This window comes from Nerophis ophidion, unplaced genomic scaffold (genome assembly GCF_033978795.1).
Source record: "Nerophis ophidion isolate RoL-2023_Sa unplaced genomic scaffold, RoL_Noph_v1.0 HiC_scaffold_68, whole genome shotgun sequence".
Lineage (NCBI taxonomy): Eukaryota > Metazoa > Chordata > Actinopteri > Syngnathiformes > Syngnathidae > Nerophis > Nerophis ophidion.
In genome coordinates, this window is record NW_026906990.1 from 83,854 (window position 1) to 101,759 (window position 17,906).

The following is a 17,906-nucleotide window of genomic DNA, read 5'->3' on the forward strand; positions in this document are numbered from 1 at the left end:
TTGTTGTACTGGAAACTAATTTACAAACACAACTTCATCACACACAATACTCCACTATGGAATTGTTCTTATATTAAAATGAGAAACAAATCCATCTTTGTACAGCAATGGTTTGAAAAAGGCATTTGGTCACTGATGCACTTATTGAATGATAAAAGTATTTTGTTATTTGTAGATTTCATTAAGTACGACCTACAAACAGACAAAATATTTTAAACAATTATAAAGGCATTTGTTCAAAATATTGTAATTCCAGTAAATATATATATATATATATATTTTTTTTTAATTATTTACCATTTCTTCTTTATTGTATTTTCTCCGGAACAAAAAAATAAAACTCATAATTTGAAAGTTTCCATTCTTCCAAACGCCAAGGAGTTAATTTAAGGAAAAAATTTGAAATAATTTTTAAGATGTTGTTTTGCAATTGAAGACAACACTTGTTCGTTCGGTGATAGGGAAACAAATTAAACATTTTTTTTTCATGAATGTATGCAAAATAAAGCTATGTGAGATGATGTACAATATTGGCTTTTGCCTGACATTCCAAACTTTGACTGATATTGTTTTGGGGATGTTAAAAAAGAAAGAAAGAAAAAAAAAGGTAAAGAATGTTTAAAACACAATAGTGGGGATTTTTTTTTTAACCCACAAATGTATGTTAGTAAAAACAAAACATCCTTCCACAAACAACTCAGCCATTTTCTCTCACTTTTTATTGCATAAACGTACAAGTACATACATATTAAGTTAAAGTATAAAACAATCACAACACAATCATCATATTACAAAAGAGAGTAGTAAAGATGATTAATAAAATGGATTACAGAGACCCAACAAATGATTCATAAAGTCACACATTTTAAAATTGTGTAAAAGACAACTGTTCAAATGATGTATAAAGTAAATAATAATATGCTTCCTGAAGTGGTCCAGAAGATGTTTCAGATGTGAACCAGTACATATGTATATCATATAAAGGTGATAATCTATGGGATTATTAACAATTACAAATACAAATATGTAATACTTTCATATTTCAAACTATCTTAATCTATAAATGTAGAAGCACATTAACCAGATTGTTAGACAAACAACAATGTCACACATGTTATATGTGCTGATGTTGTTAGAAAGTCAAAATGAAAGTCTGGACAGTTTATTTCAAATCCTGCAGTTTCATTTGCTGCTGCTGTTCTCACCAGCACACTTGTGTTTCTTACACTGGTACTTAGAAGACAATCTTTCACCACACACACTGCAACTCAACACTTTCTCTCCTGGGTGTCTTCTCATGTGTCTTACAAGGGTTGATCGTCAACAAAAGCTTCTGTTGCAGATTGAACAGGAAAAAGGTTTTTCACCAGTGTGTGTTCTCATGTGTACTTTCACATCTTGACTTTGTGTAAAACCTTTACCACAGGTTGAACAAGAAAAAGCTTTTTCACCAGTGTGTGTTCTCATGTGTCTTTTCAAATGTTGACTTCTTGCAAAACCTTTACCACAGATTGAACAGGGAAAAGTTTTTTCACCAGTGTGTGTTCTCATGTGTCTTACAAGGGTTGATCGTTCACCAAAGCTTCTGTTGCAGATTGAACAGGAATGTGATTTTTCACCAGTGTGTGTTCTCATGTGTACTTTCATATTTTGACTTTGTGTAAAACCTTTACCACAGGTTGAACAGGAAAAAGCTTTTTCACCAGTGTGTGTTCTCATGTGTACTTTCAAATGTTGACTTTGTGTAAAACTTTTACCACAGGTTGAACAAGAAAAAGCTTTTTCACCAGTGTGTGTTCTCATGTGTACTTTCAAATGTTGACTTCTTGTAAAACCTTTACCACAGATTGAACAGGGAAAAGTTTTTTCACCAGTGTGTGTTCTCATGTGTACTTTCACATTCTGACTTTCTGTAAAACCTTTACCACAGATTGAACAAGAAAAAGGTTTTTCACTAGTGTGTGTTCTCATGTGTGTTTTCACATCTGTACTATTTGTAAAACCTTTACCACAGGTCGAACAGGAAAAAGGTTTTTCTCCAGTGTGTGTTCTCTTGTGTCTTTTCAAATGATTACTTTGTGCAAAACCTTTACCACAGGTTGAACATGAAAAGGTTTTTTCACCAGTGTGTGTTCTCATGTGTCTTTTCACATCCTGACTTTGTGTAAAACCTTTACCACAGATTGAACAAGAAAAAGGTTTTTCACCAGTGTGTGTTCTCATGTGTCCTTTCACATCTGTACTGCTTGTACAACCTTTACCACAGGTCGAACAGGAAAAAGGTTTTTCTCCAGTGTGTGTTCTCTTGTGTCTTTTCAAATTATTACTTTGTGTAAAATCTTTACCACAGATTGAACAGGAAAAAGGTTTTTCACCAGTGTGTGTTCTCATGTGTACTTTCAAATGTTCACTGAGAACAAAACCTTTACCACAGATTGAACAGGAAAAAGGGTTTTCTCCAGTGTGTGTTCTCATGTGTACTTTCAAATGTTGACTTTCTGTAAAACCTTTACCGCAGATTGAACAGGAAAAAGTTTTTTCTCCAGTGTGTGTTCTCACGTGTACTTTCAGACTACAATGGTATTTAAAAGTTTTGTGAGAGTGAGAAGATGTGAAGTGAGTGTTGTCAGTGTGACATGTCTTATCATCTTTAGAGTCTTCATCATCAGTGTCAGGAGAGTGTGACGTTGTGTCCTCACTATCTGATAGTGGAGCTAAGAGCTTGTCTGCTTGTGATCCTCCACAGTGGTCTCCATCAGCTTCTGTTGTCATGTGTTGTGTTGAGCTGCTGCTTGGAGGCTCCCCCCCTCCCCTCTCCTCACTTTCACCTTTCACCTCATCATCTTCACTCTTCACAGGGACACCAGTCACTGGGAACTCCTCCAACCATTTAGGCTGACTGATGCCCTCTTCCTCCTCTTCCTCTCTAATGTGCGGCGGCTCTTGGTCCTCCTCTTCCACTTTAATGTGCGGCGGCTCTTGGTCCTCCTCTTCCTCTTTAATGTGCGGCGTATCTTGGTCTTCCTCTTCCTCTTTAATGTGAGGGTTCAGTGGGTCCTCCTCTTCCTGTTTAATGTGAGGGGTCAGTGGGTCCTCCTCTTTATTTTTGATGTGTAAGTTCAGTGGGTCCTCCGCTTGCCCTTTAATGTGAAGGGTCAGTTTAACATTATGGGTCTGTGGCGTCTCAACTTCCTCTTTAATGTGGGGGGGCTGTGGTTCCTCTTCCTGCTCACGAAAAAGATGTTCTTCGACATCTACGGGACGGGAGAAAACAAACTTTCATTAGAAAAGTCCAGCTTTGCTCAGTCACATGAGACATTGTCCTGCACCAACATATGATCTCACAATCTCATCAGTTTCCCCTCACAGCAGTCAGGGTACTTCCAGCTGACACATGAAGAAGACCTTCAGGGGAATGCCTTCCCAGGCTAACATCCAATCCACCTTATTCATATAAAAACATCCTCAAATTAATTCCTGCAATCCATACTAGTGTGCTGTTCTCTCTCTGAATAAGTCATACACACACAGGAAATAATGTACCACATGCCAGCCTCCACGCAGTAGTACTAGTGATGAGCTCCCCCTGCTGGTGGACAATAATTACAGTCATTTTCCTATTCATCTTTAGAGACATGTCACACTAAAAATAGCATGAGCATAGTCAACATCCATCCATCCATTTTCTACTGTACTGTTCAAAGTCAAACATGTTGTCCAAAAAAGATGACATCTGTTTTACTTTCATTTAGATAGTGTCACCACAGTTAAACTGGGAAGAAGTAATCAGATTACTGACTACTCCTTCAAAAGATAACTTGTTTACCTTATTAATAATAGTAATATTGAATTAATTTAAAGTGTTTCTAGACACTCAAATTGCGTTGCAGTGAGAACTGAGAAGACATCATTCATGCAGTCCACCCACTCAATGTGGTAAGCTACATTTAATTATTATAATAATATTAAGTAGATGAAGAAATTCCTGAAATAATTGTGTTTGAATGCTCCAATGCTGAAGCTGAACTGAAAGGTTGACAGAATGTAGTATGAATGTAAGAATAGTTTGAATGTTGAAGAGTTTGAATCTCGGGAAAACTGGGATTTTTTTAAGTTCTCAAACCAACATGCTTTTTTTGTCCTGACTGTATCATGTTGTATGCATCCATGTGTGATGTATCATGTTGTATGTGTGATGTATCATGTTGTATGTGTGATGTATCATGTTGTATGTGTGATGTATCATGTTGTATGTGTGATGTATCATGTTGTATGCATGCATGTGTGATGTATAATGTTGTATGTGTGATGTATCATGTTGTATGTGTGATGTATCATGTTGTATGTGTGATGTATCATGTTGTATGTGTGATGTATCATGTTGTATGTGTGATGTATCATGTTGTATGTGTGATGTATCATGTTGTATGTGTGATGTATCATGTTGTATGCATCCATGTGTGATGTATCATGTTGTATGCATGCATGTGTGATGTATCATGTTGTATGCATGTGTGATGTATCATGTTGTATGCATCCATGTGTGATGTATCATGTTGTATGCATGCATGTGTGATGTATCATGTTGTATGCATGTGTGATGTATCATGTTGTATGCATGCATGTGTGATGTATCATGTTGTATGCATGCATGTGTGATGTATCATGTTGTATGCATGCATGTGTGATGTATCATGTTGTATGCATGCATGTGTGATGTATCATGTTGTATGCATGCATGTGTGATGTATCATGTTGTATGCATGCATGTGTGATGTATCATGTTGTATGCATCCATGTGTGATGTATCATGTTGTATGCATGTGTGATGTATCATGTTGTATGCATGCATGTGTGATGTATCATGTTGTATGTGTGATGTATCATGTTGTATGCATGCATGTGTGATGTATAATGTTGTATGTGTGATGTATCATGTTGTATGTGTGATGTATCATGTTGTATGTGTGATGTATCATGTTGTATGTGTGATGTATCATGTTGTATGTGTGATGTATCATGTTGTATGTGTGATGTATCATGTTGTATGTGTGATGTATCATGTTGTATGCATCCATGTGTGATGTATCATGTTGTATGCATGCATGTGTGATGTATCATGTTGTATGCATGTGTGATGTATCATGTTGTATGCATCCATGTGTGATGTATCATGTTGTATGCATGCATGTGTGATGTATCATGTTGTATGCATGTGTGATGTATCATGTTGTATGCATGCATGTGTGATGTATCATGTTGTATGCATGCATGTGTGATGTATCATGTTGTATGCATGCATGTGTGATGTATCATGTTGTATGCATGCATGTGTGATGTATCATGTTGTATGCATGCATGTGTGATGTATCATGTTGTATGCATGCATGTGTGATGTATCATGTTGTATGCATCCATGTGTGATGTATCATGTTGTATGCATGTGTGATGTATCATGTTGTATGCATGCATGTGTGATGTATCATGTTGTATGCATGCATGTGTGATGTATCATGTTGTATGCATGCATGTGTGATGTATCATGTTGTATGCATGCATGTGTGATGTATCATGTTGTATGCATGCATGTGTGATGTATCATGTTGTATGCATGCATGTGTGATGTATCATGTTGTATGCATCCATGTGTGATGTATCATGTTGTGTGCATGCAAGTGTGATGTATCATGTTGTATGCATGCATGTGTGATGTATCATGTTGTATGCATGCATGTGTGATGTATAATGTTGTATGCATGTGTGATGTATCATGTTGTATGTGTGATGTATCATGTTGTATGCATGCATGTGTGATGTATCATGTTGTATGCATGCATGTGTGATGTATCATGTTGTATGCATGCATGTGTGATGTGTCATGTTGTATGCATGCAAGTGTGATGTATCATGTTGTATGTGTGATGTATCATGTTGTATGCATGCATGTGTGATGTATCATGTTGTATGTGTGATGTATCATGTTGTATGCATGCATGTGTGATGTATCATGTTGTATGCATGCATGTGTGATGTATCATGTTGTATGCATGCATGTGTGATGTGTCATGTTGTATGCATGCAAGTGTGATGTATCATGTTGTATGTGTGATGTATCATGTTGTATGCATGCATGTGTGATGTATCATGTTGTATGCATGCATGTGTGATGTATCATGTTGTATGCATGCATGTGTGATGTATCATGTTGTATGTGTGATGTATCATGTTGTATGCATGCATGTGTGATGTATCATGTTGTATGTGTGATGTATCATGTTGTATGCATGCATGTGTGATGTATCATGTTGTGTGCAAGCATGTGTGATGTGTCATGTTGTATGCATGCAAGTGTGATGTATCATGTTGTATGTGTGATGTATCATGTTGTATGCATGCATGTGTGATGTATCATGTTGTATGCATGCATGTGTGATGTATCATGTTGTATGCATGCATGTGTGATGTATCATGTTGTATGTGTGATGTATCATGTTGTATGCATGCATGTGTGATGTATCATGTTGTATGCATGCATGTGTGATGTATCATGTTGTATGCATCCATGTGTGATGTATCATGTTGTATGCATGCATGTGTGATGTATCATGTTGTATGCATGTGTGATGTATCATGTTGTATGCATGCATGTGGGATGTATCATGATGTATGCATCCATGTGTGATGTATCATGTTGTATGCATGTGTGATGTATCATGTTGTATGCATGCATGTGTGATGTATCATGTTGTATGCATGCATGTGTGATGTATCATGTTGTATGCATGCATGTGTGATGTATCATGTTGTATGCATGCATGTGTGATGTATCATGTTGTATGCATGCATGTGTGATGTATCATGTTGTATGCATGCATGTGGGATGTATCATGATGTATGCATCCATGTGTGATGTATCATGTTGTATGCATGCATGTGTGATGTATCATGTTGTATGCATGCAAGTGTGATGTATCATGTTGTATGCATGCATGTGTGATGTATCATGTTGTATGCATGCATGTGTGATGCATCATGTTGTATGCATGCAAGTGTGATGTATCATGTTGTATGTGTGATGTATCATGTTGTATGCAGGCATGTGTGATGTATCATGTTGTATGCATGCATGTGTGATGTATCATGTTGTATACATGCATGTGTGATGTATCATGTTGTATGCATGCATGTGTGATGTATCATGTTGTATGCATCCATGTGTGATGTATCATGTTGTATGCATGCATGTGTGATGTATCATGTTGTATGCATGCAAGTGTGATGTATCATGTTGTATGCATGCATGTGTGATGTATCATGTTGTATGCATGCATGTGTGATGTATCATGTTGTGTGCATGCAAGTGTGATGTATCATGTTGTATGTGTGATGTATCATGTTGTATGCATGCATGTGTGATGTATCATGTTGTATGCATGCATGTGTGATGTATCATGTTGTATGCATCCATGTGTTATGTATCATGTTGTATGCATGCATGTGTGATGTATCATGTTGTATGCATGTGTGATGTATCATGTTGTATGCATGCATGTGTGATGTATCATGTTGTATGCATGCATGTGTGATGTATCATGTTGTATGCATGCATGTGTGATGTATCATGTTGTATGCATGCATGTGTGATGTATCATGTTGTATGCATGCATGTGTGATGTATCATGTTGTATGCATCCATGTGTGATGTATCATGTTGTATGCATGCATGTGTGATGTATCATGTTGTATGCATGTGTGATGTATCATGTTGTATGCATGCATGTGTGATGTATCATGTTGTATGCATGCATGTGTGATGTGTCATGTTGTATGCATGCAAGTGTGATGTATCATGTTGTATGTGTGATGTATCATGTTGTATGCATGCATGTGTGATGTATCATGTTGTATGCATGCATGTGTGATGTATCATGTTGTATGCATGCATGTGTGATGTATCATGTTGTATGTGTGATGTATCATGTTGTATGCATGCATGTGTGATGTATCATGTTGTATGTGTGATGTATCATGTTGTATGCATGCATGTGTGATGTATCATGTTGTATGCATGCATGTGTGATGTATCATGTTGTATGCATGCATGTGTGATGTGTCATGTTGTATGCATGCAAGTGTGATGTATCATGTTGTATGTGTGATGTATCATGCTGTATGCATGCATGTGTGATGTATCATGTTGTATGCATGCATGTGTGATGTATCATGTTGTATGCATGCATGTGTGATGTATCATGTTGTATGTGTGATGTATCATGTTGTATGCATGCATGTGTGATGTATCATGTTGTATGTGTGATGTATCATGTTGTATGCATGCATGTGTGATGTATCATGTTGTGTGCATGCATGTGTGATGTGTCATGTTGTATGCATGCAAGTGTGATGTATCATGTTGTATGTGTGATGTATCATGTTGTATGCATGCATGTGTGATGTATCATGTTGTATGCATGCATGTGTGATGTATCATGTTGTATGTGTGATGTATCATGTTGTATGCATGCATGTGTGATGTATCATGTTGTATGCATGCATGTGTGATGTATCATGTTGTATGCATCCATGTGTGATGTATCATGTTGTATGCATGCATGTGTGATGTATCATGTTGTGTGCATGCATGTGTGATGTGTCATGTTGTATGCATGCAAGTGTGATGTATCATGTTGTATGTGTGATGTATCATGTTGTATGCATGCATGTGTGATGTATCATGTTGTATGCATGCATGTGTGATGTATCATGTTGTATGCATGCATGTGTGATGTATCATGTTGTATGTGTGATGTATCATGTTGTATGCATGCATGTGTGATGTATCATGTTGTATGCATGCATGTGTGATGTATCATGTTGTATGCATCCATGTGTGATGTATCATGTTGTATGCATGCATGTGTGATGTATCATGTTGTATGCATGTGTGATGTATCATGTTGTATGCATGCATGTGGGATGTATCATGATGTATGCATCCATGTGTGATGTATCATGTTGTATGCATGTGTGATGTATCATGTTGTATGCATGCATGTGGGATGTATCATGATGTATGCATCCATGTGTGATGTATCATGTTGTATGCATGCATGTGTGATGTATCATGTTGTATGCATGCAAGTGTGATGTATCATGTTGTATGCATGCATGTGTGATGTATCATGTTGTATGCATTCATGTGTGATGTATCATGTTGTATACATGCATGTGTGATGTATCATGTTGTATGCATGCATGTGTGATGTATCATGTTGTATGCATTCATGTGTGATGTATCATGTTGTATACATGCATGTGTGATGTATCATGTTGTATGCATGCAGGTGTGATGTATCATGTTGTATGTGTGATGTATCATGTTGTATGCATGCATGTGTGATGTATCATGTTGTATGCAGGCATGTGTGATGTATCATGTTGTATGCATTCATGTGTGATGTATCATGTTGTATACATGCATGTGTGATGTATCATGTTGTATGCATCCATGTGTGATGTATCATGTTGTATGCATGCATGTGTGATGTATCATGTTGTATGCATGCAAGTGTGATGTATCATGTTGTATGCATGTATGTGTGATGTATCATGTTGTATGCATGCATGTGTGATGTATCATGTTGTATGCATGCATGTGTGATGTATCATGTTGTATGCAGGCATGTGTGATGTATCATGTTGTATGCATTCATGTGTGATGTATCATGTTGTATACATGCATGTGTGATGTATCATGTTGTATGCATGCATGTGTGATGTATCATGTTGTATGCATTCATGTGTGATGTATCATGTTGTATACATGCATGTGTGATGTATCATGTTGTATGCATGCATGTGTGATGTATCATGTTGTATGTGTGATGTATCATGTTGTATGCATGCATGTGTGATGTATCATGTTGTATGCAGGCATGTGTGATGTATCATGTTGTATGCATTCATGTGTGATGTATCATGTTGTATACATGCATGTGTGATGTATCATGTTGTATGCATCCATGTGTGATGTATCATGTTGTATGCATGCATGTGTGATGTATCATGTTGTATGCATGCAAGTGTGATGTATCATGTTGTATGCATGTATGTGTGATGTATCATGTTGTATGCATGCATGTGTGATGTATCATGTTGTGTGCATGCAAGTGTGATGTATCATGTTGTATGTGTGATGTATCATGTTGTATGCATGCATGTGTGATGTATCATGTTGTATGCATGCATGTGTGATGTATCATGTTGTATGCATGCATGTGTGAGGTATCATGTTGTATACATGCATGTGTGATGTATCATGTTGTATGCATGCATGTGTGATGTATCATGTTGTATGCATGCAAGTGTGATGTATCATGTTGTATGCATGCATGTGTGATGTATCATGTTGTATGCAGGCATGTGTGATGTATCATGTTGTATGCATGCATGTGTGATGTATCATGTTGTATGCAGGCATGTGTGATGTATCATGTTGTATGCATGCATGTGTGATGTATCATGTTGTATACATGCATGTGTGATGTATCATGTTGTATGCATGCATGTGTGATGTATCATGTTGTATGCATCCATGTGTGATGTATCATGTTGTATGCATGCATGTGTGATGTATCATGTTGTATGCATGCAAGTGTGATGTATCATGTTGTATGCATGCATGTGTGATGTATCATGTTGTATGCATGCATGTGTGATGTATCATGTTGTGTGCATGCAAGTGTGATGTATCATGTTGTATGTGTGATGTATCATGTTGTATGCATGCATGTGTGATGTATCATGTTGTATGCATGCATGTGTGATGTATCATGTTGTATACATGCATGTGTGATGTATCATGTTGTATGCATGCATGTGTGATGTATCATGTTGTATGCATGCATGTGTGATGTATCATGTTGTATGCATGCATGTGTGATGTATCATGTTGTATGCATGCATGTGTGATGTATCATGTTGTATGTGTGATGTATCATGTTGTATGCATGCATGTGTGATGTATCATGTTGTATTCATGCATGTGTGATGTATCATGTTGTATGCATGCAAGTGTGATGTATCATGTTGTATGCATGCATGTGTGATGTATCATGTTGTATGCATGCATGTGTGATGTATCATGTTGTATGCATGCAAATGTGATGTATCATGTTGTATGCATGCATGTGTGATGTATCATGTTGTATGCATGCATGTGTGATGTATCATGTTGTGTGCATGCAAGTGTGATGTATCATGTTGTATGTGTGATGTATCATGTTGTATGCATGCATGTGTGATGTATCATGTTGTATGCATGCATGTGTGATGTATCATGTTGTATGCATGCATGTGTGATGTATCATGTTGTATACATGCATGTGTGATGTATCATGTTGTATGCATGCATGTGTGATGTATCATGTTGTATGCATGCATGTGTGATGTATCATGTTGTATGCATGCATGTGTGATGTATCATGTTGTATGCATGCAAGTGTGATGTATCATGTTGTATGCATGCATGTGTGATGTATCATGTTGTATGCATGCATGTGTGATGTATCATGTTGTATGCATGCAAGTGTGATGTATCATGTTGTATGTGTGACTTATCATGTTGTATGCATGCATGTGTGATGTATCATGCTGTATGCAGGCATGTGTGATGTATCATGTTGTATGCATGCATGTGTGATGTATCATGTTGTATACATGCATGTGTGATGTATCATGTTGTAAGCATGCAAGTGTGATGTATCATGTTGTATGTGTGATGTATCATGTTGTATGCATGCATGTGTGATGTATCATGTTGTATGCATGCATGTGTGATGTATCATGTTGTATGCATCCATGTGTGATGTATCATGTTGTATGCATGCATGTGTGATGTATCATGTTGTATGCATGCAAGTGTGATGTATCATGTTGTATGCATGCATGTGTGATGTATCATGTTGTATGCATGCATGTGTGATGTATCATGTTGTGTGCATGCAAGTGTGATGTATCATGTTGTATGTGTGATGTATCATGTTGTATGCATGCATGTGTGATGTATCATGTTGTATGCATGCATGTGTGATGTATCATGTTGTATGCATGCATGTGTGATGTATCATGTTGTATACATGCATGTGTGATGTATCATGTTGTATGCATGCATTTGTGATGTATCATGTTGTATGCATGCATGTGTGATGTATCATGTTGTATGCATGCATGTGTGATGTATCATGTTGTATGCATGCAAGTGTGATGTATCATGTTGTATGCATGCAAGTGTGATGTATCATGTTGTATGTGTGATGTATCATGTTGTATGCATGCATGTGTGATGTATCATGTTGTATGCATCCATGTGTGATGTATCATGTTGTATGCATGCATGTGTGATGTATCATGTTGTATGCATGTGTGATGTATCATGTTGTATGCATGCATGTGGGATGTATCATGATGTATGCATCCATGTGTGATGTATCATGTTGTATGCATGCATGTGTGATGTATCATGTTGTATGCATGCAAGTGTGATGTATCATGTTGTATGCATGCATGTGTGATGTATCATGTTGTATGCATGCAAGTGTGATGTATCATGTTGTATGTGTGATGTATCATGTTGTATGCATGCATGTGTGATGTATCATGTTGTATGCAGGCATGTGTGATGTATCATGTTGTATGCATGCATGTGTGATGTATCATGTTGTATACATGCATGTGTGATGTATCATGTTGTATGCATGCATGTGTGATGTATCATGTTGTATGCATCCATGTGTGATGTATCATGTTGTATGCATGCATGTGTGATGTATCATGTTGTATGCATGCAAGTGTGATGTATCATGTTGTATGCATGCATGTGTGATGTATCATGTTGTATGCATGCATGTGTGATGTATCATGTTGTATGCATGCAAGTGTGATGTATCATGTTGTATGTGTGATGTATCATGTTGTATGCATGCATGTGTGATGTATCATGTTGTATGCATGCATGTGTGATGTATCATGTTGTATGCATGCATGTGTGATGTATCATGTTGTATACATGCATGTGTGATGTATCATGTTGTATGCATGCATGTGTGATGTATCATGTTGTATGCATCCATGTGTGATGTATCATGTTGTATGCATGCATGTGTGATGTATCATGTTGTATGCATGCAAGTGTGATGTATCATGTTGTATGCATGCATGTGTGATGTATCATGTTGTATGCATGCATGTGTGATGTATCATGTTGTATGCATGCAAGTGTGATGTATCATGTTGTATGTGTGATGTATCATGTTGTATGCATGCATGTGTGATGTGTCATGTTGTATGCATGCATGTGTGATGTATCATGCTGTATGTGTGATGTATCATGTTGTATGCATGCATGTGTGATGTATCATGTTGTATGCATGCATGTGTGATGTATCATGTTGTATGCATGCATGTGTGATGTATCATGTTGTATGCATGCAAGTGTGATGTATCATGTTGTATGTGTGATGTATCATGTTGTATGCATGCATGTGTGATGTATCATGTTGTATGCATGCATGTGTGATGTATCATGTTGTATGCATCCATGTGTGATGTATCATGTTGTATGCATGCATGTGTGATGTATCATGTTGTATGCATGTGTGATGTATCATGTTGTATGCATGCATGTGGGATGTATCATGATGTATGCATCCATGTGTGATGTATCATGTTGTATGCATGCATGTGTGATGTATCATGTTGTATGCATGCAAGTGTGATGTATCATGTTGTATGCATGCATGTGTGATGTATCATGTTGTATGCATGCATGTGTGATGTATCATGTTGTATACATGCATGTGTGATGTATCATGTTGTATGCATGCATGTGTGATGTATCATGTTGTATGCATGCATGTGTGATGTATCATGTTGTATGCATGCATGTGTGATGTATCATGTTGTATGCATGCAAGTGTGATGTATCATGTTGTATGTGTGATGTATCATGTTGTATGCATGCATGTGTGATGTATCATGTTGTATGCATGCATGTGTGATGTATCATGTTGTATGCATCCATGTGTGATGTATCATGTTGTATGCATGCATGTGTGATGTATCATGTTGTATGCATGTGTGATGTATCATGTTGATTGCATGCATGTGGGATTTATCATGATGTATGCATCCATGTGTGATGTATCATGTTGTATGCATGCATGTGTGATGTATCATGTTGTATGCATGCAAGTGTGATGTATCATGTTGTATGCATGCATGTGTGATGTATCATGTTGTATGCATGCAAGTGTGATGTATCATGTTGTATGTGTGATGTATCATGTTGTATGCATGCATGTGTGATGTATCATGTTGTATGCAGGTATGTGTGAAGTATCATGTTGTATGCATGCATGTGTGATGTATCATGTTGTATACATGCATGTGTGATGTATCATGTTGTATGCATGCATGTGTGATGTATCATGTTGTATGCATCCATGTGTGATGTATCATGTTGTATGCATGCATGTGTGATGTATCATGTTGTATGCATGCAAGTGTGATGTATCATGTTGTATGCATGCATGTGTGATGTATCATGTTGTATGCATGCATGTGTGATGTATCATGTTGTATACATGCATGTGTGATGTATCATGTTGTATACATGCATGTGTGATGTATCATGTTGTATGCATGCATGTGTGATGTATCATGTTGTATGCATCCATGTGTGATGTATCATGTTGTATGCATGCATGTGTGATGTATCATGTTGTATGCATGCAAGTGTGATGTATCATGTTGTATGCATGCATGTGTGATGTATCATGTTGTATGCATGCATGTGTGATGTATCATGTTGTATGCATGCAAGTGTGATGTATCATGTTGTATGTGTGATGTATCATGGTGTATGCATGCATGTGTGATGTATCATGTTGTATGCATGCATGTGTGATGTATCATGTTGTATGTGTGATGTATCATGTTGTATGCATGCATGTGTGATGTATCATGTTGTATGCATGCATGTGTGATGTATCATGTTGTATGCATGCATGTGTGATGTATCATGTTGTATGCATGCAAGTGTGATGTATCATGTTGTATGTGTGATGAATCATGTTGTATGCATGGATGTGTGATGTATCATGTTGTATGCATGCATGTGTGATGTATCATGTTGTATGCATCCATGTGTGATGTATCATGTTGTATGCATGCATGTGTGATGTATCATGTTGTATGCATCCATGTGTGATGTATCATGTTGTATGCATGCATGTGTGATGTATCATGTTGTATGCATGTGTGATGTATCATGTTGTATGCATGCATGTGGGATGTATCATGATGTATGCATCCATGTGTGATGTATCATGTTGTATGCATGCATGTGTGATGTATCATGTTGTATGCATGCATGTGTGATGTATCATGTTGTATGCATGCAAGTGTGATGTATCATGTTGTATGTGTGATGTATCATGTTGTATGCATGCATGTGTGATGTATCATGTTGTATGCAGGCATGTGTGATGTATCATGTTGTATGCATGCATGTGTGATGTATCATGTTGTATACATGCATGTGTGATGTATCATGTTGTATGCATGCATGTGTGATGTATCATGTTGTATGCATCCATGTGTGATGTATCATGTTGTATGCATGCATGTGTGATGTATCATGTTGTATGCATGCAAGTGTGATGTATCATGTTGTATGCATGCATGTGTGATGTATCATGTTGTAGGCATGCATGTGTGATGTATCATGTTGTTTGCATGCAAGTGTGATGTTTCATGTTGTATGTGTGATGTATCATGTTGTATGCATGCATGTGTGATGTATCATGTTGTATGCATGCATGTGTGATGTATCATGTTGTATGCATGCATGTGTGATGTATCATGTTGTATACATGCATGTGTGATGCATCATGTTGTATGCATGCATGTGTGATGTATCATGTTGTATGCATCCATGTGTGATGTATCATGTTGTATGCATGCATGTGTGATGTATCATGTTGTATGCATGCAAGTGTGATGTATCATGTTGTATGCATGCATGTGTGATGTATCATGTTGTATGCATGCATGTGTGATGTATCATGTTGTATGCATGCAAGTGTGATGTATCATGTTGTATGTGTGATGTATCATGTTGTATGCATGCATGTGTGATGTATCATGTTGTATGCAGGCATGTGTGATGTATCATGTTGTATGCATGCATGTGTGATGTATCATGTTGTATACATGCATGTGTGATGTATCATGTTGTATGCATGCATGTGTGATGTATCATGTTGTATGCATCCATGTGTGATGTATCATGTTGTATGCATGCATGTGTGATGTATTATGTTGTATGCATGCAAGTGTGATGTATCATGTTGTATGCATGCATGTGTGATGTATCATGTTGTATGCATGCATGTGTGATGTATCATGTTGTATGTGTGATGTATCATGTTGTATGCATGCATGTGTGATGTATCATGTTGTATGCATGCATGTGTGATGTATCATGTTGTATACATGCATGTGTGATGCATCATGTTGTATGCATGCATGTGTGATGTATCATGTTGTATGCATCCATGTGTGATGTATCATGTTGTATGCATGCATGTGTGATGTATCATGTTGTATGCATGCAAGTGTGATGTATCATGTTGTATGCATGCATGTGTGATGTATCATGTTGTATGCATGCATGTGTGATGTATCATGTTGTATGCATGCAAGTGTGATGTATCATGTTGTATGTGTGATGTATCATGTTGTATGCATGCATGTGTGATGTATCATGTTGTATACATGCATGTGTGATGTATCATGTTGTATGCATGCATGTGTGATGTATCATGTTGTATGCATCCATGTGTGATGTATCATGTTGTATGCATGCATGTGTGATGTATCATGTTGTATGCATGCAAGTGTGATGTATCATGTTGTATGCATGCATGTGTGATGTATCATGTTGTATGCATGCATGTGTGATGTATCATGTTGTATGCATGCATGTGTGATGTATCATGTTGTATGCATGCATGTGTGATGTATCATGTTGTATGCATGCATGTGTGATGTATCATGTTGTATGCATGCATGTGTGATGTAGCATGTTGTATGCATGAATGTGTGATGTATCATGTTGTATACATGCATGTGTGATGTATCATGTTGTATTCATGCATGTGTGATGTATCATGTTGTATGCATCCATGTGTGATGTATCATGTTGTATGCATGCATGTGTGATGTATCATGTTGTATGCATGCAAGTGTGATGTATCATGTTGTATGCATGCATGTGTGATGTATCATGTTGTATGCATGCATGTGTGATGTATCATGTTGTATGCATGCAAGTGTGATGTATCATGTTGTATGTGTGATGTATCATGTTGTATGCAAGCATGTGTGATGTATCATGTTGTATGCATGCATGTGTGATGTATCATGTTGTATGCATGCATGTGTGATGTATCATGTTGTATGCATGCATGTGTGATGTATCATGTTGTATGTGTGATGTATCATGTTGTATGCATGTATGTGTGATGTATCATGTTGTATGCATGTATGTGTGATGTATCATGTTGTATGCATGTATGTGTGATGTATCATGTTGTATGCATGCATGTGTGATGTATCATGTTGTATGCATGCATGTGTGATGTATCATGTTGTATGCATGCAAGTGTGATGTATCATGTTGTATGCATGCATGTGTGATGTATCATGTTGTATGCATGCATGTGTGATGTATCATGTTGTATGCATGCATGTGTGATGTATCATGTTGTATACATGCATGTGTGATGTATCATGTTGTATACATGCATGTGTGATGTATCATGTTGTATGCATGTATGTGTGAT

General features: G+C 37.2%; 1 protein-coding gene across 2 annotated transcripts in view; it reads right to left on the reverse strand.

The window, feature by feature from the left end:
- Positions 1-704: 704 nt before the first annotated feature.
- The window catches only part of LOC133547145 (oocyte zinc finger protein XlCOF6-like), a 64,247-nt gene continuing 47,045 nt past the window's right edge, over positions 705-17,906 (reverse strand). Inside the window, exons 3-4 of one of the 2 annotated variants that reach the window (XM_061892971.1) lie at positions 3,346-3,444; positions 3,113-3,254 (exon numbers count right to left, since the gene is read on the reverse strand). In XM_061892971.1, coding sequence (XP_061748955.1) covers positions 3,353-3,444 — 92 coding nt within the window. In that variant the 3' untranslated portion in view covers positions 3,113-3,254; positions 3,346-3,352. Of the gene's footprint in view, positions 3,255-3,345; positions 3,445-17,906 lie in introns of both variants that reach the window. The other variant, XM_061892969.1, reaches the window with a different exon arrangement.